Genomic DNA, 24,539 nt, shown 5'->3' on the forward strand with positions numbered 1-24,539 from the left:
TCAAGCCTGTTGAGGTTTATGCTTGCCTGTGAGGCTGATTCATTGCTATCTGCCCCATCACATCCTTCCATGCCAGGGAGCTTGAATCTCAGGCGTTCACACTGCTGCGACCTCTTCCTCACTCACGGACCGCGCGTGCTGGCTGCCGCAAGTCGGTTGTGCAGGGTCACAGCTGGGACAGATTATGGCGTCGCGCGGAGTGTAAGGGCTGGGTCTGCTAACCAGGCCTTGCTCATCAGAGCCCAAGAGAGGAAGGGACATATTCTGCGGTGTGGCTGCATATCCTGCAGGTTTATAGAAGTGAAATTACCCCTGTATAAAGTCAGTTTTACAGTATGGCTTAGCCATTCCTTAACACTGCTACTTCCTTCAGTTCTGTTTGCTTGCGTTCTCTTCCTGTGCCTCCTACAGGTGTGCTGAGATGCCCCTTCCATGGCATGTGCGTTTTGCCCTTGAGAGTCTTACCTTGCTTGTACTTTACAACAAGCCTCTAATAAATGTATGTGGGTGTTACAATAAATTTAATTTTACCGAACACTGCAGTTTCTCCCACTTTGTAGAGAACAATTCTATGAATTTTATGTACCTGTTCATTTTCATTGGCCATGAAATGCATTTTTCATGTAATGAGAACATGCATTTTCATTATGTTATGCACAGGTAGGTATAATCTGTGCATTGCTTGTGGATACTCACAGTAGGTTTTATGGCAATAGGGCATGTATCACACTGCATACCTGCAGATGAAAACAAATCAGAGGCTGGACTGTATGTTCAGGAATGTGTCAATAGATGCACCTGCTGTTCAGGGTCAGGGACAGGGTATGTTTCTGTCAGCATCTTCATCGGAGACTCTGGAAATGTGCCTGACAGCTCACGCTTGCTAATGGATATGCGTGGCTGTGCTTAACAGTTTGCTGAAAAAGCTACTAACTGCTCCCTGTGGCCTAATACCGCCTTGAGTATGTATCAATAGTGTCACTAAAACTTCTTGCAGGAGCCAGTCGCCAGGACACAAATATAATAATACATATGCTGTAGGCTTTTTGACTTTTCTGCTGGCTCACAATCAGTGTGTAACTTTTACAGGTATTTAGATGAGAGCTTGAGGAGATTTCCTGTGGAGTGCTGAAGTCAGCTGCCAAAGGTCGTAAGAGATGTCCTAAAGGCTTTGGCTGTTCTCTAGAGTTGTCCTCCTGTTCTGGGTCAGAACCATGTCTCTACCATGAGATGGTTTGCTAGGGGGACTGGTTTACCGAAAGCATGGTGGTGCAGACAGGCTGGGAGTTTGGGAGGAGTGATTCTGCGCCTTCTGCCTGGAAACAGATAGGGAGAAGATCTAGGGGGAGGAGGAACTGAGCGTACTTTGCTAGCCTATAATTTTTCATTCCCAAATTATTCTTATTACTAACTATTTAATGCTGCCAACATGCTTTTTTTTTTTTCCCCATTTCGTTTCTAACCCTAACCCTATGTCTGTGGTTTTTTGTTTTATTTTCAGGTTTTTTTAGTTTCAAGAAAAATTCTAAGCTTTAGATAACAACAGTATGTAAAAAGATTTATGGCATTGGAAGCAAGGCAAGTTTATCAAACACAGGATAGTTTTGCCAAAGCTCTTTGAAACCTTCTCTTTAAATATGTGCTGTTCTGCATGCCGGCTGTCTGCCAACGGCTGTGCATTATTCACTTGCTAAGACACGTGTGTGTGTGTGAGCGAGATCAACAGCAAGTGTTCATGGCTTTATGAAGTAGAATATGAAATAAATAAGTTTCATAGAAGAGTCAAGTCTTTGCTTTCCAAGCTTTGCACAGATTATTCTTTCATCAGGGGAGCTGAATGATAGTCAGCATCATTTGGCCAAGAGGGAAACAAGGAAATTAAAGCCAAAGCTAACTAAATGAGATTGCTTTGACATCTGGGGGTCAGAGGAACAGCTAGGAGGAGCAAACACAGCCCCCTTGGCCTTGTAAACAAAGCCAGATCTCACCTGGTGAGGATTCGGCTCTTTAATTTAGTAGCCAGCAATTCTAATCAACAGATTTATGTAGTGCTTTTCTTTGAAATGATTTTTAAAAATGGATTGGAGTTTATGAGAGGAGCACACGAGAAAGTGGCTCTTTATAAAGCATGAACAGGAGTGTACTGCATGGTTCTCAAAAGTTGTATTTTTATTGCATTTCTGTCCGTGGTCGCCTTGACGAGGGACGTGTGCTCATGAAACAGCCACTTAAAAGCCTCTGTTCTGACTGAAGTCCTCTCCGTAGTCCCTAGCCCTTGCTTTTTGGATCTCAGAGCATGGAATGTGGCAGGTCCCGTGCGCCGTCCAGACAGCGAGCTTCACAGTAGGTTTGTGATTGTGGAGCTCCAGACAAACAAATGAGACTCTCAAACGCCTGCTGTTTTGCTCCAAACACAGACCTGCCAGAGTTTGATGTGTGGATTATTCTTGGCGGGAGAGCAGAAGGGCGCTTCCAAAGCCACTTTGGAGAGGACAAATGAGAGTATTTCTATTTTGTTCTGGTTAACCCCTGTTCTAGAAGATTACACACACTCTAAAAGTATGAGGTTTTTCAATCAGATTTTTGAATTTACTGTGTCATAATGTAGCCTCCTATTTGTTTTGTTGCTGTTTATCTCTGTAAGAGGAATAACAAATAAATTACCCTCTGCAGGGGACTCATAATCACTGTCTTTATCTGCTAGCTTACCAGAGATGAGCTTCTTTTTCTCAGACAGGGAGGAGACCAATTGAACCTGAAGCGTTTTTAAGCTGGTCCTGCCTGTGTATATGATCAATAAAGTCTTGGCTAGCCACCGCTGCTCTTTTTGGCAAAATTATTTATATATGAATGAGGCATATAATCTAGGGTGAAACTATTGCTGTTAAAGTGGAGTGATACACTGAGTTCATGATTGTTTCTTTGGCCAGTCTCCTGCTCTTGGAAATCTTTGCTGCTGTTTGGTCTCTTACAGTGAGACATTGTTCGGCAGATCATTGTATTAGAGACTACAGCTCTTACTACAGTCAGCTGCGCAAGGTGACATAGTGTGAATTTGCAGGTAGAAGAAAAATGACATGCCTCTGCTCCAGGATTTAATACGCTCACCAGTTCTTTGTTGGTATGTGCAGAAAGGCAGAGTGGAGACTCACAAGCTTGGCTTTTGCTGTGTAAAGACCTATTTGAATGATAGCATAACATAAAATGCACAGCTCTGGGAGTTAAGCATACAACTGCTAAAGTGTAATGTGTTGATAAGACCATCTTTAAGGCTTGTTCTTGCAGCATGTTCCTAAAGTTCTGTTGAGGCTTTAGCTCGACCATGGTATCTGAAATTCAGTACACACCAGCTGTATTCTACGGTTCAATCTGCAAAAGTTTTTTGTTGCTGTACCAGCGTAAGCATTTTATCTGCTACTCCTCTACCCTTTCTTTCTTGTGACTACGTAATCTTAGTGTGTCATTGTAAAATGCTACCATTGAAAAGATTAGGATACCACAAACTTGATTTATGAAATCGGCTGTATCTGCTTATGTTAGCTAAGCATACATATTCCAATAATAAATGAACCTAGCATAAACGTACTGCTTCATAGTTGTTTATCTGGTTCAGGAAGTTTGACAACCGTTTTGAAGGTGACAAATGAACGTTCCAGAGAATATATCAAGCCATGTATGTCACGTGTGCTGCTTAACACTTTGGTCAGTTACCCTAAATGCTATTTACAGATTATTTCAGCTACCTCAGATTATACAGATTGAAGCTCTTAGAAGTGGTATCCTTGAGTCCCAGCTGTCTTTGGTCTCTCCTGTAAGAAGATGAAAACAAGTTTCCCAATTTGGAGTCAACCAGATTCTGCCTACTGAGCCATGCTCGAAGTCCAGCAAGCTCAAGAGAGGCCTTTGCTCTGTGTTCCCTGGTTTTTAAGTCAGGCTTAGACACACCTCACCTTTCTAGGATGTTTTATTTATAACAGATATTGCAGGAGGAAAAGCTTTTAAACAGTGAGACATGAATGATTTTTGTAACAATGTTAATGCGTGTCTCTTAATAGAGCAAAATGAAAATTACGGCACATGGGAACAGGGAGCATAAGCAAACATTCATCTTCTAGGGTATGTTGCTGCAAGGATAGTTATGTTTCTTATGTTAAAAGATACAAATAATAGTTTTTCCTGCCTATACAGTTCTACTTTCTCCTTCTATCAATGGGCATGAGATTAGCCACAGGAAGAGGGGCAGTCATTCAGTTAGCTGTTACTGCTTTACTCTAAAGTAGAATAGGATGTGTTTTGGGCAATACAATGGGTTTAGAATACCACTTCTTACTACAGACACAGATTAGAGATAGAAATTGCTAAGGAATGGCCCATCAAGTCACGCTAACATTTAGGAACAAAAATATCATCCTGATTGTTAATACTACACACCTTACTGCAAAACCTGATGTAGGCTTCCCCCCCCCCCCCCCCCCCCCTGTTTTACAGGATATACGTCTCAAAACAAACTCCTGAGCTGTTGTCACATATCCTGGGATGTCATTTAAATGGCTCCAGGGAATGACTTGCTCTCCTTGGAATTCAAATAGCTATGGTTATCAGGCTGTCTCCTGCCCTGTTTCAGAGCATCTGCACAGCAGCTGGGGCCTGTTAGAGGACCTTTCCCACCTTGACAGAAATGTCTGAAGGAACAAGGTCATGTAGTGCAGAAATCTCTGGTGCTACATTGCCCGGGAGGGCCTCTTTACAAGCAGGCCACGAGGAAACTGTGGACTAGTAGGGGACCCTTCTTCTTGGCATTGTGGATCACTGCAGCATGCCACTGCTCTTGGCTCATTCCCTGGTAATTTACTGCTAGGTGTACCAGCACATTCATAGCAGACCAGAAGAGAATTTCAGAAGACTTCTGGCATGCTGATGGGGCCTCTAAATATAGCGCCCCCTCCCCCCAATTCATTTAGCATGTGTAACTTGATGTTACAGGTACCTGTCCAAATGGGAACATTTAGAGGCATTAAAGTGAAAACTAACTACCTGGGTGTAAACTCAGGGAGCGTACATCCGTAGGTTGATCCTCAGGTAAGTGTGTTCTTTCAAATGAAAAATGGCCTTAGTTTGCTGTAGCTGAGTCCCCCTGTGCACATGGACCCGAAGCCTTCAGATGGTTCACTTCCTGTTTCTGGAGAGTTCATGTACAGACATGGTTTGGCATAAGTCCAAGCAGGTGTAAATTACAACTTAAGTAAGAGGACAGGTGATGCAAGTCAACCTTTGTCTTAACCGGACTCGCACCTTTTTCTGCCCTGTATTGTGTTGCACAGGATCAGGCCTTATACGTGTTTGGAGAGCTGATGCATTTACGTGTTGGCACTTTCATTGCCTGGCTGCTAGCTTTTCAGAGAAATAGAGCTTACCAGGGTGAAGTGGAGCCTGTAGTAACGTGCTTTAGCACTGATATTCTTAAAGAAGGGAAAGCCCGAAATTTTGTTGTGGGTTAATAGCGTAGGTGTGTATGTACTCTAAATAAGCACAGGTAAGATTAAAGGATGGAAACGTTTCTCACCCACTTTGAAATGAACTGGAGCACTTTGGCACCTTACAAATATGGAAAATATTTCCAGCCGTGAATTAGCTTTTCTTTAACTGCATGTTTTGTTTCTTTGTTTTTCTTTGACTGTTGTTTAGTTTTTAAACTTAGTAGCTCTTTGAATAGGAAATTTGATAGAAAAGCATCATGATAAAGTGGAGGAGCATGCAAATGCAGAAATAATTGTCATGCTACTTAATCACATTAATGGCAGCAGGCTACGCACGAATACACACACTGTGTAGGGTTCTCTTTTTCTTTTGTAAGAGAGTTTTTTCAAAGACATTTGTTTTTTTGATTTGCTTTGCAGTCAGTTTATGTGGACTTAATTTGCTTATGATCAATTTGTAACTTCTGTTTTCAAGGAAGAACGTTACTTGTGTGGCCAGTTGGGACAGGTGTCCAAGAGATGTTTTGAGGGAAGGTAGCCTGCTGGCCTATGTATTCCTGTCTTGGCCACTAATTCATGCTGTGCCGTGTTTAGCAAATCCGTTGTTTTCTCCTTACTTCACTTTCTCTGTTGTAAAATACTTTTATCAATACTTTTATAAGGTACTCTGAGAAAAGCACAGCGTTTGTGAAGGGCAAAGTGCTTTCAGACAAAACATATATGAAAATATAAGCTCACCGAGGAAAAATGCAAATAATAATGTACAAATTTAATCTGTATATTTCAACAGTATTTGCAGTTTGTCTCATTGACTGTTGATGAAAACCTGGATAATTAAGAGTGTATCTGTCCTAATTTTTCCCGATCACATTCAAATATTTTTACGTAATTCTGTTGCTGTTAGCCTATCTTGGGAGCAGAGGTTCAAGCAGTCAAAAAAGCAATAAAGAGGATCCCCCCTCGCCCCCCCCCCCCAAAAAAAAAAAAAAAGCCCTTTTGGTGAGCTGGGAAGGAGTGGGGAGGTGGGCTTAAAGTCAGATTGATTGAAAATGGAAGAATGCTAAAGGCTGAACATTTGATCTGGCCAGATTCTACTTTGTGCCATCGCAGGGTCACATGGTGATAGACCTCACAAGTGGTTGATTGTAATCCTAATTTGTACTGAACTGTGAAATACTATTTTTGCTAGGAGTTTCCTATTTAAGTTAGAAGGATCTGATATTCTGGACAAGAAGAGTAGGGATTGTGGGAAGATCATGGTACTTGAAAGAACCATAAATTCTGCAGTGGAAATCTTTTTTTTTCTTTTTCAATAAGATTCATAGTAACATTTAAAACTGAAAATCCTGGTTAGGTGTGCAGAATCTGCATGATACCTAGGCAAAGAGGGTGAGTTAAAATCACATGCTTTGTTGGCACGTGAATCCACGTATTTCATGAGGTTAAAGTCAAAACTTTTATCCCAAGGTTTAAAAGTTAAAACAATACAAAAAACAACAAGCACACACCCAGTGTTTTGCTAAGTGGGCTGAACTGGTTGCAGGTATGATGATCTCCTTCTCTTGGTACAGTTGTGTTGACAGAAGCTCAAATCCTTTTTCTAATATACCTCTTTCATTTGAGGAACCATTATAAGCAATATGGTTGTCTTTCCCTCTCTCATCTTTCTTCCCGCAAATATAAACTGTTTGGGAAGTAGGAGATTCTTCTGATCAGTTTTTTTAGTACAGACAAGGCCTGTGATTTAGCTCTTCCCTGACACTCGTTACATGTACGGAAATGACATGCTTAAATCTCTACTCACTGCCCTGAAAAAAGCGCATCCTCCTGTTTAGAGACTCTCTGTATTGGATGAATGGTGCCATAAAGCTCTCTATTGTGGTAAATTGCTTGAGAACGTTGAAACTGGGAGATATGTTTTCTTATCTAATGTCTGCCTGAACTAAAAAAAAAAACAAATAAAATTGGGAGGAAAAATCTCTGTTATCTAATAGGTGAATATTTATGGGGATATTTTCAGTGAACCGTTAATTTTGCAGGCTTCTAAAGCTGGATATTTAATCCCTGACTTGAACAATTTGCCTTCTTGCTATGATCATTTGGTTTCTGAACCATCTTTTATTTTTAAACTCTCAGGTGAGATGCCAAAATCCAGCAGGATTTGAGGAGGTCCCTGTAGACAATGAATGCTGACTCTTTTCTGTTTGACAACTCCAGACAGACAAGCACTTTCCTCATTCCCTGATACTCAGCGTGTCTTGGAGCAAGTTGATGTGAATGTTCATGCGTTATTCCATGCCTGGCTTAGCCCTGCTCACTGACCTGCTCTTTCTCTCTCCCTCTTTTCCCCACCCTCCCTGCTCCCTTGGTGTAGCTTTCGCTCCCGGAGGAACAGAATGAAGTAACAAGAAACGGCTGTGAATCCAAGGAACTGGTCTACCTTGTGCAGATCTCTTGTCAGGTAAATGCCATGGTCCCCCCTACTCTCTTGTTTAGCAGACTGTATTGCGGTATGTTTAGTAACTTGACCTCGTAATATTTTGATATGTCCCTTTACTTTGGTGCGTGCATTTTTTTTCTACTTCTTCACTAGCTCAGGCATCAGAAGGAGGCTGTCTGTGGTACTGTGGCCAGCTAATTTTTAAGGGAAAAAAAGGAGCATCAAGGGGAGAAAAATGAATTTGTTCAGCATATAATCCTGGCTACAGGATTATATGTGCAGAGCTACATGATGATTAGCCTAGAGACACAAACATGCGTGCTCAGACTGTGAGTACGTGTGTGTGCCTGTCAGTTGGGGGGGGGGACTGTACATTGACACGCTGGCGCACAAGCTACATAACGAGGGGAAGGGCATGAGAGAGAATGCAGGCCAGTATGTTTTTGTCGATTAAGGCATGCTGCTGGGAGCCCTAGATCTGTTCCCAGTTATGTCTCTGGACATCTGGTACAAGATTCTTTCCCTGCCTCTGCTACTGTGGTATCAAAATGCTTTGGGCAAGTAAGTTTGCCACTTGGCACCACAGATTTCCTTCTGTTGATAGGGGGAGAATGAATTTGTGAAATGCTTTCCTTACATAACAGGCTATCTTATTTTAACATATTGAATGAAATTACTGTTTGTGGGAGACCTATTGCACTGACAAATTCCAGTCAGAGCTGATGCCTTTGGTCATTTTTCTGGTCTTAGCATAGGAGTTTTATTCTCTCATGTTTCATCAGCACCTCTTGAGCGTTCATCTTATCAAATTATATTGAGCATTAATAAGAATTACTGTGGTCTCTGTCTCTCTCTTTAAAGCTCTGTACATGGTTCTGCTGGCAATTTCTCTGAGGCTAAAAGAAAGTGCATGGAACAGGCATACCCGTGTTGCTCACAGTTGGTCTGAATTGCGTGTGGTAGGGAAGTATTGGTTATGACAGTATGTGAGCGTAGTGGCATTAGTACACACAGAGGCAGGTTGTGAATTTGCAGCGAACTTGCTCCTCTTCAGTGGCTCGATATACAGATGCACGTGGTGTGTTCAAAGGGAGGTGAGGAGCAAAGCATCTTGCTCTGTTTTGAAAGGGGAGCTTGGCACAAGCTGAGCTACAGCACTGCAGTTAGTGTGATGGAAACATGCAGAATAATTCTCTGTTATGTCTTTTAGTGGAAGTATACATGTGCACATATGTGTGTGTATGTGTATATACATATATAAATAGTGCTCTTGGGAGTGGGAAGAGAGGCTGAAAATCAACAAGCACCTCTTAAAATAGTCTGTGTTTGGGCGTTTTGCTGATGTTGTGATGACCCCATTGTAGCCAGTTTCATACTAAATGATAATTAGTATGAATGATAATTTAGTATGACAATTTTTCGGAAAAGCAATCCAAGCCTAACAAGCAGCGCTACAAAACTTAATGGCGGGCACAGCAGCATTACAATGCTTTAGAGTGAGATTTTTGAAGGGATTTAAGGAAATTGGAATTTCTATATCTTTTAGGACCTCACATGTTTAGGGTGACATTCAGAGTGCCTCATAGAGAGATAAACTTTACGTTTTTTCCTGACTGGCTGTTTCAGCTAGGCCTCTAGAAGAGTTTTCCTCTAGTACTGAAGTGTGACTTCCAGTTCTTTTAACCAGAGTTCCCTTACTGACCTTTCTAAAGATTAATGGGACACGCTCAGGTATGATTGTGTCTTTCAGCCCTGCTCTAAGTGCAGGCAAGCCCCGGCAGCAGCAAATAGCCAGGGAATAGCCTGCAGGCCATTGATGGTGTTGTGATCAAAGCGAGTCCGGTTTGTCCAGCAAGTCGTATGGCACTTCCATCGGACTCTTGGCTGCTTCTTAAGGGTGTTTCTGAGGAGCATACACCTCCGAGATCTGATCTGTGTGGGGGACAATGCGGTGAATTCTGCACCGTGGCTTTCCAGCCAGACTTAGCTGAGGTGCTGTCTAATAGATCCGGAGGCTTTGAATCGTGCCTAGCTGCCGAGAGGGGCTCTTACCATCTTCTGTTTCAGTGTTTTACTAAGTTAAACTTAAGGCACGGGGAGTTGGCCTCATCACTTTAAAGGATGGGCATAGATATAATCACCCCTACCCTTTTTTTTTTCAGTAATCCTCGGACTAGCCAGAATTTCTCCCTACTCCACATTTGTGATTGACCTCCCTGGTTTTAGTCTGTGTCCCTGTCTCTCAGATACTTACAAAGCTGAGCAACTTGTGGCATCTGGATTCAATGAAAGGCATGGAAGGAACTGCGCAGCTGAGTATCATTTCTACCGTGGAGATACTTCACCCTTGACATCTCAAGGCCTCTCCTAATGTCCAGGGAAAGATTCCATTCTGTCACGCTTCGGATACCAGCGGTGTCCGAATGGATTTGGCTCCCCGTTAGAACTAACCGGGAGGTGTGAAATAGCTCATGGAACGATAGTGCAGTGGGGAGGGATTTTGGCAGGACAAATCTGTATCAGGCCAGAAATATTGAAGGAGGGAGAAAAAAAAAAACTGTGAAACAAATTTCACTTCGATTACTGTTTGGATATTGGACTAACACGGGCGTTCAGCCTATTGCAGCAGTTTGCAAAAACCTCCTTAATTTCTCAGATGGACTCAAAGAAAACTAATTCTGTTGGTTAAGACTAAATCCATATAAATTTAAAAGCTTGAAGATACTGTCATTATTTGCAAAAACAAATAGTATGGTGAAAAGCAAGGGCAGTTGGCTGTCCTGGCAATTTCAGATTACAGATCAGCTGAGAAAGCTAGCTTTGGGGTTGAATGCAGAATACTGTTGTGCCTTGCCTAGTTTGGACTATGTGCAGATACAATCTGTGTTGTGTGGTCCATAAAAAGATATTTCTTTTGTCATTTCACTCTGTTAACACACAGTGAAACCAAAGCTTTTGAACATTAGACTTTTAAAATGCACAGCTCAATCAGCTGTCTTTGGCAGACTACAGTTAGGCATTTACGATAAGGAAATTCTATCTCACTCTTTCCCATCTGTAAGTGTAATTTTAGTGGTGTAAAGAGAATTACTGTTTGGTGACTGTTTTGCAAAACCTTCCCAGATAAGGCCTGAAAAAAAATTTCTTTGAGATGTGTTTGTGACACATTTCTTCCACAAGTGAGCTTGTGAAATGCAAGTTTTGTTTGAGGTTCAGACGTTTGTTTAAGTCTCCATTCATCTTTTCCTCTACTTAGAGGTCTCAACAAATTAATCCACCTTATTAACTTTGAAGAAGAAATGGGAGTAGATACACAACTGTTTCAAGTGTTTTTGAAAAGTGGAAAGATAGGATGATTCTTTTGATTTCTTTGAACAAACTTAAGCATGAAATATGTAGCAAATGACAACATTGGGTTTTATTTTATTTTAAAGATCTGATTATAGATTTTTTCTTTTTTTAGAGCAAGGAAGGTGAATTTTCCTTTTCCCAAGTAAAATTGCACTATTTAACTTTCACTCATTTCTAGAACGTTGCTTTCACTGGGCATCCACAATTACTGCTGGAGAAAGATTGCTGCTATTAAAATAAATACAAATAAAAGCTCTCTATCATAAAATAAGCATTGGATGGATGGATGGAAAGAAGACTTTTAAACAGTCCACAAATGCTCGAAATCTGAGGAAAGATTTCTGGGAAAAGAAATCCTGTTTTGGGTTTACTGCTTTCCCAAAATGCAGACAGTATACCACATACATTTTTGCTAGGGAGGAAAGTACCTCTAAAGAATGTTAACAGAGATTGTTTTTTATGTAGGAAGCAGAGACACATAAAATCCTGGGACGGGTGGTGTGAGGACTGTACCTGTGAGCCTTCTCAACTGTGCAGACAGTAATTGCAAGCCTTAACAATAACCACAGTCCTTAAAGGACCACGGGGAATGTCTGAGGCCTTTATGAGTTTATGCTATACCTGTGGACTGTGAAGGGCCATTGACAGCGTTTGCAATCCTTTCTAAGTTCCACAGGGATAAGCAAAGAATTTACAAGGTCTGCAACACATTTAAATGGGGTTACTATGTGTGTTAAGAGTAAATCAACAAAAGCAAGAGCCTGAGGAAAGGCTGAAATAGGCTAATCCATCCATCATGCTTTGCTGAGTTGTAAAGCAGGCTGGACATCTATCTTTTTAATGTTTTTGGATTTGTTTGTATGACATTAGAGCAACTTCTAAATTACTAGCATACATATTTAAGTGTTGTAACATAAGAATGGCTAATCTAAGCTTTATTCTGAAAAGTGGAAGAAAAATAAAAAACATGCTCTACTAATTAGAGATTAGATAATATCAATAGCAGTATTTCAACACTATAAATATAATTTTTGTGAAACTTGGAATGGCAAGCAGAGAACAAAAGATGAGTTGTGAAAATATTGCAAGGTCTAAGGAAGACGTTAAACTCTAGATGTCTCTTGTGATTTTTTATTGTTTTCGTTATCACAGGTGGATTGTTGAAACAGGAATGGCAAGCGCTAGAAACCAGAAGTGGTAGATCATGCAAAGATGGGTCTAAAAAAATCTTATGACTGGATCTTATGATAATCCCTTACACACAGATTGACTATTGTGATCTCAGAACAATGCTGCACTGCCTTCTCTGTTTCCTGCATCGCTGCAGGGTGCTTTTCATGGGATAAGGCCAACTTCCCGCAAAAGAAGTCTCTTTTTTTCTGCAGCCTAGGTAGAATTTTAAGCCTGTTCTCAAAGCAGGAAGTTTTCATGGTCCAGGCGTGGGTTTTCTCCATTTGTCCGCTCACGTTTGCAGACCCCACACTGGTAGTAAGTTGAGCACCTGGCTTTGCTGTGTAGGATCCGCAGTACTTTGCCCTGTTCCTGCCCTGATTTGTTCAAGGCAGCCATTGCTCTCTGTGCTGTGTTCATTTTGATTGATAGAATAAGGTCTCCGATGCGCTAGATGAAGGCATTTATGTAAATGCATGCCACCCGTGCCTCCCAGCTCTGCCTTGCAGGAGTATCAGAAGAGACTGATACTTAAGCTCAGTATCTTCTTTCTGAAGAACAGTATTTGCAAAACTCTGACGAGAACCCCATCCGGCGTTCCATGGCTGGAAGGTGGTTGCAGTAATAAGTGCTTCAAGGGCAGTGGAGAGAATGCCAGGAAAAAATGGCATCCGAGTGGGAAGAACAGATAGGACTCCCCATCCTGGGTGGTTTGTGGGGTAGAAGAATGGAATATATTCTCACAGAAGCAAATGTCTGGGCTACTCATGTCGAAAGCATGGTTTGCTGGTTCTGTTTGCCTGTGATAGTCCATACGAAAAACCACAAATTGCTTGCAGTAGGATTTTTGAGTTAAACATTTGAAAATCTTTTGCACAACTGTTTTTTGTCTTAAAGGCCTGTTCTTTGATGTATTAGTAGCTTGGGCAATTGACGTTCAGACACCTAGAGAATAATTATTAAGTACTACATAGACTGCTGTGAAAGGCTACAACTCTTTAAGCAGATGGACTCTAGGGACCAAACATGCACACGTATATTTGCATATAAATATATGTATGCATATATGAAAATTTGTCTAATCTGCATTAATGGAATATGTCTGTGTGGCACATCTGAGCCTGGATTTGTTAACTGTGAAATCCCTGCCCAGTGCAGAATCTGTTCCTCAGAGCGTATGTCGCCTATTTCTCCTTTCTCAATATAGAATTTTCTGCCTTTATGTTTTTAAAGAAAATTTTACTAAACAAAACCGATTACTGTGTCCTTTTATTGCGCAGTTTCACATTATACCTATTCCAGTGTGGCCACACTCTATTGCTGATAGGAGTTTTGCTCCCCCTCTGCCCCTACCCCTGCATTCTCTCCCTCTCTTCCGCATGAGCTTTGGTGACCGTGTAGCTGCTGGATGAGTCTTATCAACGACCAAAACCAAACCCGCTCCAAATATGAGAAGGAATACTTTCAGTGGTGATGCAGCTGGACTGAAGTAGGTGTAAAATGAACTTGCGCTGAAATACAAGCGTATGCTCTGATTTCATAGCACATTAGCTGCTTTATGCAAACTGTGTATAGGGACCCTCAGTATATGCTAATGCTTCATCTGTTGAAGGGGGTTCAGGAAAGTTACTCTAGTTTAAAGTGGATTAAAGAAGCTGCCAGTCAGAAATGAAGTTCCACTGTGCTGGTCAGCCTCATGGCCTTTTCCCCCAGCTTTGTTTTCTGTGCATCTTTTCAGATGCTTCATACCACTTGTCTCAAGATGACAGCAGCAAAATACCTGGAGAAATCTAACTTCCGCTGACAAGTTTGCCTGTGAGAGTGAGGTACCTGACTTGACTTGCACGTATTTGAAAATCCCCCTTGTGATACTGGCTCTGGGCCTTTATTTGCCTCTGTAAGATTCCCAAAACTGTCTAAAACCTAACCATGGGCCTTTATGAATCAAATATTTCTAACCTATCCTTTTAGATGCTCTCAAACGTTGAAATCTCTTTCCTAACTGTTTCCCAGGTGAGATGTGCTATTTTATGTTAGTCAAAACAAAGCTACAGTCTTTGCTTCCGCAATGGTAATTCATCAGATGGTGTTCTGTGCTGGATCTTAGGTCATGTAGTACATGCCTTCTGCTCTCAACAGCAATAAATAAAAATGAAGTGACAATATTAATTTAGGTTAATAAAGAATTTATGAAGCTGGCTAGCAGCCTGAAAAGAGCTATTTGGCTATGTTCAGCGTTAAGATGGTGCCAAAACACTGGCAAGGTAGTGTCTTTGAAAAGTCTGGGTTTGTTCCAGGCCTTTTTGAAAGGAAAATAGCGTCTGTAGGGAAGAGAGGAAACGGTATTGATTTGTATTATAGTTTGTCTGGAGACCTTTAAGAACTGCATAATTAACATCTGTTACTCTGTAGATGTTTTGGTAATACTGAAGGATAACTTCATTCATTAATTAGGATAATGTTCATTAAGGGCAAGGATATAACTGACTTTGTTATATATAATATATATATAATAATATATATATATAACTTCTTTGTTTGGCTGAAACACACTGATTTGGGTAGGACAGGACTCACATCAAACAGGATGCGCACTGTGGTGTGCTGTGTCCTTTTCCCCATTTAAAAACATAGAGTGCCCCTTTCCCTCTCTGTAATCATGGGATTTGTATGCAACTGTGCCATAGTTAATTTACCGTAGTGATCTAGACGAGTATAACAGTGCCAGTAGCAGTTTTGAGGCAAAGAGGACTTTTCTCCCACTGCCTTGTGCTGCCTTTTACTCTGAAGTCCAGAGTCAGGCGTTCAGCAGGATGTCTGCAGGGTGAGCTAGGAGGTGCACTGACAGGAGGAGTTCAGAAGTCAAGCCATTTGCTTGCTTTTGTCATCTCCAGTACGTGTGTGCTCATAGGGACAACGGAGTGGAAATGCGGAAGTTGGCCGTTGTCTTCAGGGGTGCGTCCTAGGGTATAACGAATCCAGTGGCAGCATTGCACTGACCTAGAGCAGGATCTGTGTCATCTGAGCTCTGGGGTTTCACTGTCCATCTGCGGGGGCTTGGCCTTTGCTCCGTTCCCAGCCACAGAGCAGATTCAGTACTCTTGTATATAAATTTAACCACTGATGACAAGAGATGAAAAACTGTTCTGGTTCTTAAACTTTAGTATTTGACTTTTCTAGTCATGGCTTTCTTTGATTGTTTCTCAATTTAAATATAGATTGTGGAGGGAAATGGAGTCAGCATGGTGCTTTTTTGTTCTTGACTCTGCAAGCTTCAAACACAATAATGGGGTTTTAGCTATGCATGGCTTTTAAATGGAATGATTTATTTGTTGAGTAACATTTTAGAGAGAAATACTGCCACGAAACTACTTGTGCCAAGGCAAATTCCTTCATCACGTGCAACCTGCAGATGCATTTCTTAAGTTGTCTCTTCAAAGGTACAGGCTTGCTGCGCTCTGTGTTTGTGGTTTCAGCTGTAAGGTCCAGTAGAGAAACCGTCCGGTGTCTTTATTTGAAGGTCATTGTTCCTGGGGAAGAGATAATCGGAAGATGATCATCATCAGACAGTAACCTCCCAGTTCATCAGGCTCACATCGGGTTAAGCTGCTGTCCAGTTGTTTGTGAAAGGGAACTGATGAGTGATACATGGCAACAACTGCTTTACCGTGCACTTTAGTGTTACTCTGCGGTGGAAACCCACCAGCTGAGGAGAATGTTCAGTGCAGCCCTGGTCTTGAAGGGGAAGGATGAGCGAGAGGGAAAACTGTTTCTCAGAATAAAATGCAAAATCACATGGATATGCTGCCATGAAAGTTTTTTTTTTGAAGCAGTCAAAGCTTTTAAAATTATATGGTAGTTTGGTAATGTCATGTCCTTTGGGCATTTTGCCTTCAGAAAGAAAGCTTTGAATTAGAGAGATCAATCTTCTTGTATCCGAGTGTATTCTATTTAGCTCTGAAGCAAAAGTGAAAATCACTGTTGAAATCTAAGAGGACAGGCTAGCGATTATGGTTTCTTTCTGTGAGTGATGCATTTTGGCAGGGCTTCTGTTAGTCATGTGGTGCTTTGTAGACAAGGCTGGGCCTAGCCACAAATTGAAGAGAACAGTTGGCTATAAGTATTCTGAAGAGACACTGATTTGTGCCCCATAGCTAAGCAAGTGTAAATGCATCGAAGAGGAGCAGTTTATCTGCAATTTTACTTGTTTTACAACTTCTCCAAGAGCTGGGTTTGGTGCAAGTCCAAAGTAAGAGGAGGACTGTGCTGGACGTGCCTGTTTTTCTTAGCTGCCTACGTCTGTTCTTTATAGAAAACTTCAGCGTGCATGCATTTGTGATCGCGATATTGCAGTGCCTGTTTACTTGGAGAAGTTGGTGGCTGTTCAGGTCCATCCGGTATCATCCCCTGCAGACTGCAAAGTTACTTTGATCAACAAGTAATATAGTGAAGTAGGTTGAATGTGTTCGGTTCCCCCTCGTAGTCCCTTTGACTTTGCAAAGGAGTTTTTTGACTCATTGCCTTTGAAAATCAAGAAGGACTGTTTGCCTTAGCAGCCTGGGGTGACAACCAAGAAGCATTTCAGCATTATAAAGAGGAGATGGTATACTTGGCAGCTTGCTCTTTCTTTTTTTTCTGGCTGTCAGGTCAGCAAGAGCCTTTAACAGTGTAACCAGTTTTCTCTCAAGGAAATGTCAATATTTGTACTTTGAGGAAAAGTTTTTCAGCTAGCCTTGAAGCACAGTTACTGTAAAGACTGTCTATACAGTGTAATGAAGAAATTCTCTTTGGATGCCACAGTTTGAATTTGAGACCTTGCAATGAAATTATTACGGTTTTAGCAGCTTTACGAATGCGATCAATCCACGTGTCCTTGAAAAAGGAAAGGGAAGACAACTTTTGTTGTTGTCAGAAATGACCTCCTTAAGAAAGGCGTAGAGAAACTGAGGACATTTGCACACCTTAGGGGTATATAGTTGGACTGCAGTAAATCAGCTGGAAGAGGGAATGTAGAAGCAGCAACGAATCTGCTGTGGGCAAGGAGCAGCCCTTGATCTTTCTTACTGTGTAAATCATTTGGGATGTTTGCAGAGCTGTAAAAGCAGGCCCATTTCAAAATAAGCCCTTTATAAGGTACTGGGCAACCTGCTACTCATGCATGGTGAGACAGGAGAGCTGAGGCCTCTGAGAACTTTGTATTTTGTCATTCGTGAATGGAGTCAGAAACGTTGCATCCTCACTCATAGCTGGTGGCTAAGCAAGCATCATTAAGAAAGACAAGAGGTGCACAGTTATGATGCCGTAAGCCTAAAAGACGTGCGTGTAGATGAACTCCATAGCCTCTTTACACCTCCAAACAACAGATTCATTAGATATAAAATGTGAGATGAGCAGGATAGTAAAAAATAAAGGGGAAAAGCATCCTCAAGTCATAGAAAAAAATAAAGCCATCAAAACATCAAAATAAATTGCATGTGTGTAAAGATGCTTTCCCAGTAAATCAAAGGTGCGTTATTTTCATTGTTTGTAACAAATATTTACCGTCACTGAACAAAAAGGCAAAAATTCTCAGTCTGGAAGGTTTTTGAAAGTTATGTCCTACCTTCAGCAGTTAACGCTGAGTGCGTGTTGTTTAGTTAAATGCTGATGCTGTGAAGAGAGTTTGCAATTCGGTTGTTATGGGACTAAAAACACTCAAGTGTTAAATGCCATTGGCTTCTTCAATAGCTAGAGATGCTCTGTCCAACTTCATTTGTTTTTAATTGACTGTATATTGAATTAAAAATGAATTTAGTTTAAAACAGTTTGTTTTCCCCTTGAATAGAATACAGGCTTTTTAATTGCATCTGTTTCATTCTGGCTTGGTCAAACATCACAAACACTGACAAAAAGCAAATTTACCAGGAAGATAGTAAAGAAAATGTTTATTTTTTGATTGTGATAGGTACTGTGCTATCAAATAACGTATGCGGCTCCTTGCCTGTTAAACCTGTATGTTTCTCATAAGAAACTAAGTTGTCATGGATGCTAAATGGCCTTTGAGGCAGGACTTCTGTCCTGCTTACATCTTCCAAAGTTCTGTACCACAAAATAAATAATTTTTATTGTGAAGAAGACATCTAAAATTGCTTCAGTCCTATCTAGTTTTGCAAGGGAAATCGGTGACAGTTCCCAGGGGCAACGTGATTGAGCTCATTCCTTAAGTCTTTGTATTCATTAGAGGTTTCTCATAGTTACAGTGCTGGTTCGTGCCCCAACTTTATTAAAAACCGTGGGGCGGGTGTAGCATGTCACTGTGTTGTGTAACCCGTAATAAACTGACCTAGTTCAGCAAACATTGAGATCCCAACTCGTTGAGCAAGGTTTACACTTGGAAGTGCGAAACAAGTAAGAATCAGTTCATCTTAGCGTGGCTGTGAATTCCCGAGTTCTCCCCCTCCCTGGCAGGAGCTGAGAGCCTTCCAAACTTTGAAAGCTGTGAACGTGCAGACAGGCTGGGGGGTGTAGACACTAAGCTGAATTGCAAACTAATATGGTTAGATATTGTAGAGTGAGTTTGCAGTCAGGGACTCAGGCTTTGACAGATAAGGAAGAAGGAACTGTTTTGTTTTTTTTTTTAATGATGCATTTTTAACAGATTTGTGCTTTTGAAATTACTGTATTTATTTTAAATTTTGTGATTCACCTTTTAAAAGACCCCATTAAGGATATTAGATGGTAAAGCTTACCTATCTTGAATGTTTCATCTTCTAGGTCTTGGCACCCCTCTTCAATGTTATTTTTTTAAAACTGGTGCCTGCAGCTGCCAAAAAAACAGCTATCTTTCCATTTTGGCTACAGCTCCCCTTCTGTTACAAAACTCCTCTAAAGCTTCTTGTGTTTCTTGTGCTTTCTAAGTAATGCTCCACAGTTCCACCCTCTTTCTTTGAGTTTTGGTTATCTACCTCTTCACAACATCTGCTTGCTGGTGAGGTTTCTGACTTTTTTTTTTCTGACTACTTTGCATTGCAGGTAATGAACTTGGCATTTGTTGTCAAAAGAGACTGTGGAGGCAAGTGGCAGCAAGTTCAAAACAGGACTGTATAATTTCATGAACAAGAAATCCATAAACATACTAAAAGGAATAGGCAGAGAGGTTCCCTTTGTCATCCGCTGATAAAACAGTGGTGGGCGCTGAGGGAATGCAAGGGGAAGGGTCTGCAGGAGTGCCCCCGCTCCCTCCCGAGAGAGCATCTCCTGCTGCCACTGTCGGAGGCAGAACACCCGGCTGCATGGGCCCCTGGCCTGACCCAGCTGGGCGTCTCTTAACATGTTAGCGATTTTTTTTTCAAGTATTTTTAATTTTTTTTTGCTTTATTCTGTGGTGCCAAGATAAATGGGTTTATAATGGAGGCAGTGTTAGCTACACCATGTTTTCAATTATTTCCATGCTTCTAAGTTTTTCATTTTTGTAAATGATGTGATAGATACGTGTGCTGTTGTTGCTTAGCAGCCATAACTGCTTTTTTTTTGCCTCCCCCCCCCCCCCCCCAAGTTTCTTGGATTTGGAGCTATAAAATCTTTTCTCCCTGGCTATTAACTTTAGGAAAAACATGCTTCTGCACTTTGATCACTTAAACAAACAAACAAAAATCTCACCCCCCCCAAAAAAACCTGTTGCTTCAGTGATGTGCCCAGGAAGCGCGGCTCGAGAAAATTGAGTTCTATATCTGTGTAAGCTACTGTCTCTGTAGCTAACCTCAGGCCAGTCATTTTCAAACTTTTGTCCTGTTGTGTTTTACTAACCTCAGGCAAGTCATTTTCAAAGGATTTTTTTGTTTGTTTTGTTTTGTTTTAAAGGATCGTCCTGCTTCCTTACTTTCATGAAACACTGTGTTTTCTCTGTGGCTAAGTGCTGAGTAGATTATAGCACATTTGGGGCACAGACACGGAAAAGACATTATTGTATTTAAATATGTGCAAAGACAATATCTGTGTAGTCTTCTGTAAAATACATATGCATTCATTCATTGCCTTGCTACCTGCAGCTTGGCAGAATTTTAGTTCCTGTTACTTAGCCGCTGGTCTTGTTAGCGGCTTTGAAGTATTTCCTTTGTGGCTGTAAGCTCCTGTCGGGTTATGACTTCAGTTTCGTGAAGTGTAGAAAGCAGTCCCCCGTGCGCGCTGCAGCCCCCTCCCCGCCCAGCCCCTGCGTCTCTCTGTGACCCGTTGCTCTTACCGTATAATTTTACTAAAGAGATGATTGATACTGAATTGTTGAAATTATAACATGTAGGGGGAGAAGGGAATTTCATTCAGATGCTGAGAGATGTATATCCTGTTTCAAGTTCCAAGAGCGTTAGGTCTCAGCCTGGCTGCCGTTTAGAAATAGGCTTGCTTGGGGTGGGAAGAATGGTTGTTAGGATTTCAAACGCTGTATGCGTGGTGTGTTAGGTCCTCTTAGCATGCTCTTATTTCTCTGTACCTGTACAAAAGAATTGCCGCCACCAAAGCCTGCGTCAAATATTTGGCTGCTGTCTGGGTGCTTCTGGCAAAGCTTCTCGTTTTGAGTGATGGAGAAACCACCAGAAGGTCACGGTTCGTTTCGACTTAGCACCCAGAAATCTATGTATATCTGATCGTGGTATGTTCCCAAAATCGGTTACGACACGCAGGAATAACACTGCTGTCATTCAGACCAGGTCTTGGGCAGCCTTTTGTTCTCGCATGTGTTTTTAGTGTATTCCCTTACTGCCTGTAATTGGAATCAGGAAAATGTCATTTTTAGGGGAGAAAAGAGAGACTGCAGTGATTTCCATTAAAATCTTTCTTTTCCTGCTAATTGCAATTAGTTGATAATGAACTGATAATTAATATTAAAAGAGATTAATTTCTTCTGTGGAAAAAGGCTATGAAGGATTCACCTCAGAAATACTCCAAACTTTCTGTGCCTTCAGCCTCTCACAGTCAGGCCATATGCACGTTCCCTTCTTGCCGTGGTTTCGTTCTCTCATGTGGCCGTTTCCTGTGATTCCAGGTGGAGGTCTGAAGTTTTAGTGTTGCCATCATTCTCACCTTATTTAAAGCTCCCTCCTCCACACACATGTATTTTTTTCTTCTCAACATAAGTATGTGCAGCTGCCTGACAGCAGAATGGGAATCAAGCTACAAGCTGTTAACAGTATCTTCTAAGCCAAGTCAACTCCAGGAGTGAGCACACATCTTCCTCTTGGTCTAGCTGCCCTGGCTGTAGATGTTATTGCCTCCAGCACTCATCACTGCCCAGCTCTGCCAGTGAGCTCCACCTGCATTCGTCAGTGCAGTTAAGCTAATGCAAGTTGTCTGCCAGCTTCAGGAAAAACCCTAATGCAAATTGTCCCTACTCTGTGGTATGGGGAAGGAGGGAGTAAGCTCCTGTCGAGGGGCAGTACCGGGAGCGATGAAAGTGAGCATCTGTCCATGCCCTCAAGGTGTGAACTGGAAGAGTGCTAGCCAAAACACCTTGAACTGCTGAGTGAATACTTTCATTCAGAAGTAAAGTAGCCTTATTTTGCCTTAGTGCAAACTCCCTTCAAGTTTTAAAGTTTTATAATTTCCCTAAAGTCGTAATAATGCACCAGAAGGCGTGAAATCATCAGAGACGTTTTGGTAAACAGACTTAAGCCAAGATAAAACCACCTACAGCACCAGCTAAAAACACTTCCTGGGTAAAGTGTGAGTGGTGGATTTTATCAGACCTGTTCTCTGTTTTGACTAAATTTCTAAGCCATTTTCCAGTGTGATTTGCAATAAAAAAGGGCTGACGGGTCGTGCTAGAATAACATGCAGAACCTAAGACCCAGACAGCTGTAAAAGTCACCCACATGGCAGAGTTAAACTCTTCTCATGGATGCTGGCATTTTTCCAGCTATTTAATGCTCAGTGTTTTCTTACTATAGGGTCAAACTGAAGTGACTTTTGCTATATACTTTCATCTCTTTTTCTGGTCTCGATCTCCATGTGGACCGGTAAGGTTCATGAGAGCATCCATCTGATTTCTCTCAGGAACTGAGCTTTTGAACCAGAAACGAAAGGTCTATCCCTGTCTTAAAATAAATAAATCATAGATGCTACAGAGAAAACACGCTCAGACCGTGGGACAGGAAAGTTGTGCGTGATGGAACTCAATAGGACCCTGTCTGCCTCGAAGATGCGTTGATGGACGAAAAAGGAGTCCTGTCTGGGCAGATTCTGACAGATTTAGCTGGAAACATAGCATTTTACTTTTTCTCGCGTAGTGGGGAGAGGAGATTTGTAAATCTTTTTAATACAACTTGAGCCGCCTATCTGCTTTCTTAATTAATCATACTGCAATTACTGATTACAGACGAACCTATTCGCTTCTCTTGTGTTAGCTGGATGCCTCTGTGTAAGCCAGTGACTGTTCACAGTGGGGGAAGCACTGCTTCTTGCCACATCCCAAGTGAAAACAATTAAGTCCTCACAAAAATATTCCTGTATGTAATTGACCTTGAGCTTATGGGAGCCCCTCTTGGAAATGAGTAAGGTTTTTGTAGTGGTCACTTGAGTGGTTTAAGAAATGATGGAGCAGAGGTGCTTTTTTTAACTATGGGAATGAAAATGGAGCGGGTGTTTAAAAAAGCCTTCCTCTTCAATTTGCTTTTCCCAGTCCAACCATAACCAAACGGTGCTGCAATAAGTAACGTCGTTCTGTTAGTAATGAAACAAGCCATCGCTAGACTGCGACTCTCGTGCTGTGTATTCAGGGCTTGGGAAGAGAGGGAACGGGCAGAGAAACTGCTGCTCCGCTGAAGTATCCCTGAGTGAGCTGGCTTTAAGGGAGTAAGCAAACTTCTCCTGGCTGTGCCTGCGTGTCATCCTCCCTAGGCCGTTTGAGCAGCAGAGCTAAAAATACTGGCTGTGGAGCTGTGGTTCTGAGTCTGTCTCCTGTGATGCGCAGCCCGGGTAGCTTTTTATGATCTGTGATCACGATATAATGGTTTTACTAATGGAAAGTTCAAATCTCTGGCTCAGTGCAAATTAAATCATCAGTTCAGTAAGTGCTAATCATTTTTTTAGCATGACATTTCTTCTTGCTCTGATAATGGGAAAGAAATAAGAAGCTCTGTGCAATGTGCTGAAATCTCACCAGTCTTTCATGATATGTTCAGTCCCACGCAGCTGGCTAAAGATGAGATTGTAATAAGAGTGGGAACAAATCCAGATTTTCTGTTTTTTGAGAAATTCCATAACTGCCATGATGCTTGTCATTCTGAACGCTTCTGTGTTCAGAAGTGCTCAGAATTAGTTGTTCAGAATTAGATGTTCAGAATTAGTTTCACTAATGAAATTCCAAAAAATATTTTGGCTTTTGTTTAAGAGGTTTTGCTGTTTTTTATCTTTAATCAGTGATCAATTTTTTTTAAAGACAGTTTAACTCTGTATTGTGACATTATTGGAATCTTCATTTGGGACTTGAATTTTTTATCTATATGAAATTTGTCATTCTCAAGTTTGTAATTGAAGGTCTGAGTTCAGGAAATCGTTTGACCATGTGCTCAACTTCACCTGTGTCTTTATGTACCATTGAAATTAGTGGGACTTTAGCAGGTGCTCGTCTATATCAGGAGCATCAGTTATTAAAGCAAAGAAATATGAGAAAGAAAGCTGGCAATGTGAAAACTAGAGGCTGATCAGAAATTGATATTGAGCTACAATTTGTGGAAATTGTTAACAATGAGAAGAAGGTGTTTTTCTTTTATGGATATTACGTGCATGAGGCAGTCATAATGCTTTGCTATAAAACACATAGTTGCAAACATGAACTTGACAAAATGAGGTTGACTTAGTTGTAACTTTCTTGTTTCTACTATTTTATTAACTCTCCAAAAAAAAAAAAAACACTTAAAAGCTTTCGCAAAACCCTTCTGGCACTTTAGAATTCTACAGGAAATGGGAATAAGATGTACAATTTTTATATCGCTATAGTGAAACAGTGTAATATTTTTGATATTGCATGAGACCACTGTTGTTTATGCTGCTTTTGCTATGCAACTCTAGAAGAGTAGCAGAAAGAAGTTAGAGTTTACTTTGTTGTGATTTGTACTGGAGATTTGAGTGGA

At 41.3% G+C, this 24,539-nt stretch overlaps 1 protein-coding gene across 12 annotated transcripts in view; it reads left to right on the forward strand.

Moving 5' to 3' along the window:
• Positions 1 to 24,539, forward strand: part of ARHGAP32 (Rho GTPase activating protein 32) — a 290,155-nt gene that overhangs the window by 174,474 nt on the left and 91,142 nt on the right. For all 12 annotated transcript variants that reach the window (XM_068916543.1, XM_068916547.1, XM_068916538.1 and 9 more), the window contains one exon: positions 7,852 to 7,938. In XM_068916543.1, the coding sequence (XP_068772644.1) occupies positions 7,852 to 7,938 (87 nt within the window). The remainder of the gene's footprint in view (positions 1 to 7,851; positions 7,939 to 24,539) is intronic.

Source organism: Struthio camelus, chromosome 22, assembly GCF_040807025.1.
Source record: "Struthio camelus isolate bStrCam1 chromosome 22, bStrCam1.hap1, whole genome shotgun sequence".
In the NCBI taxonomy this organism is placed as follows: domain Eukaryota; kingdom Metazoa; phylum Chordata; class Aves; order Struthioniformes; family Struthionidae; genus Struthio; species Struthio camelus.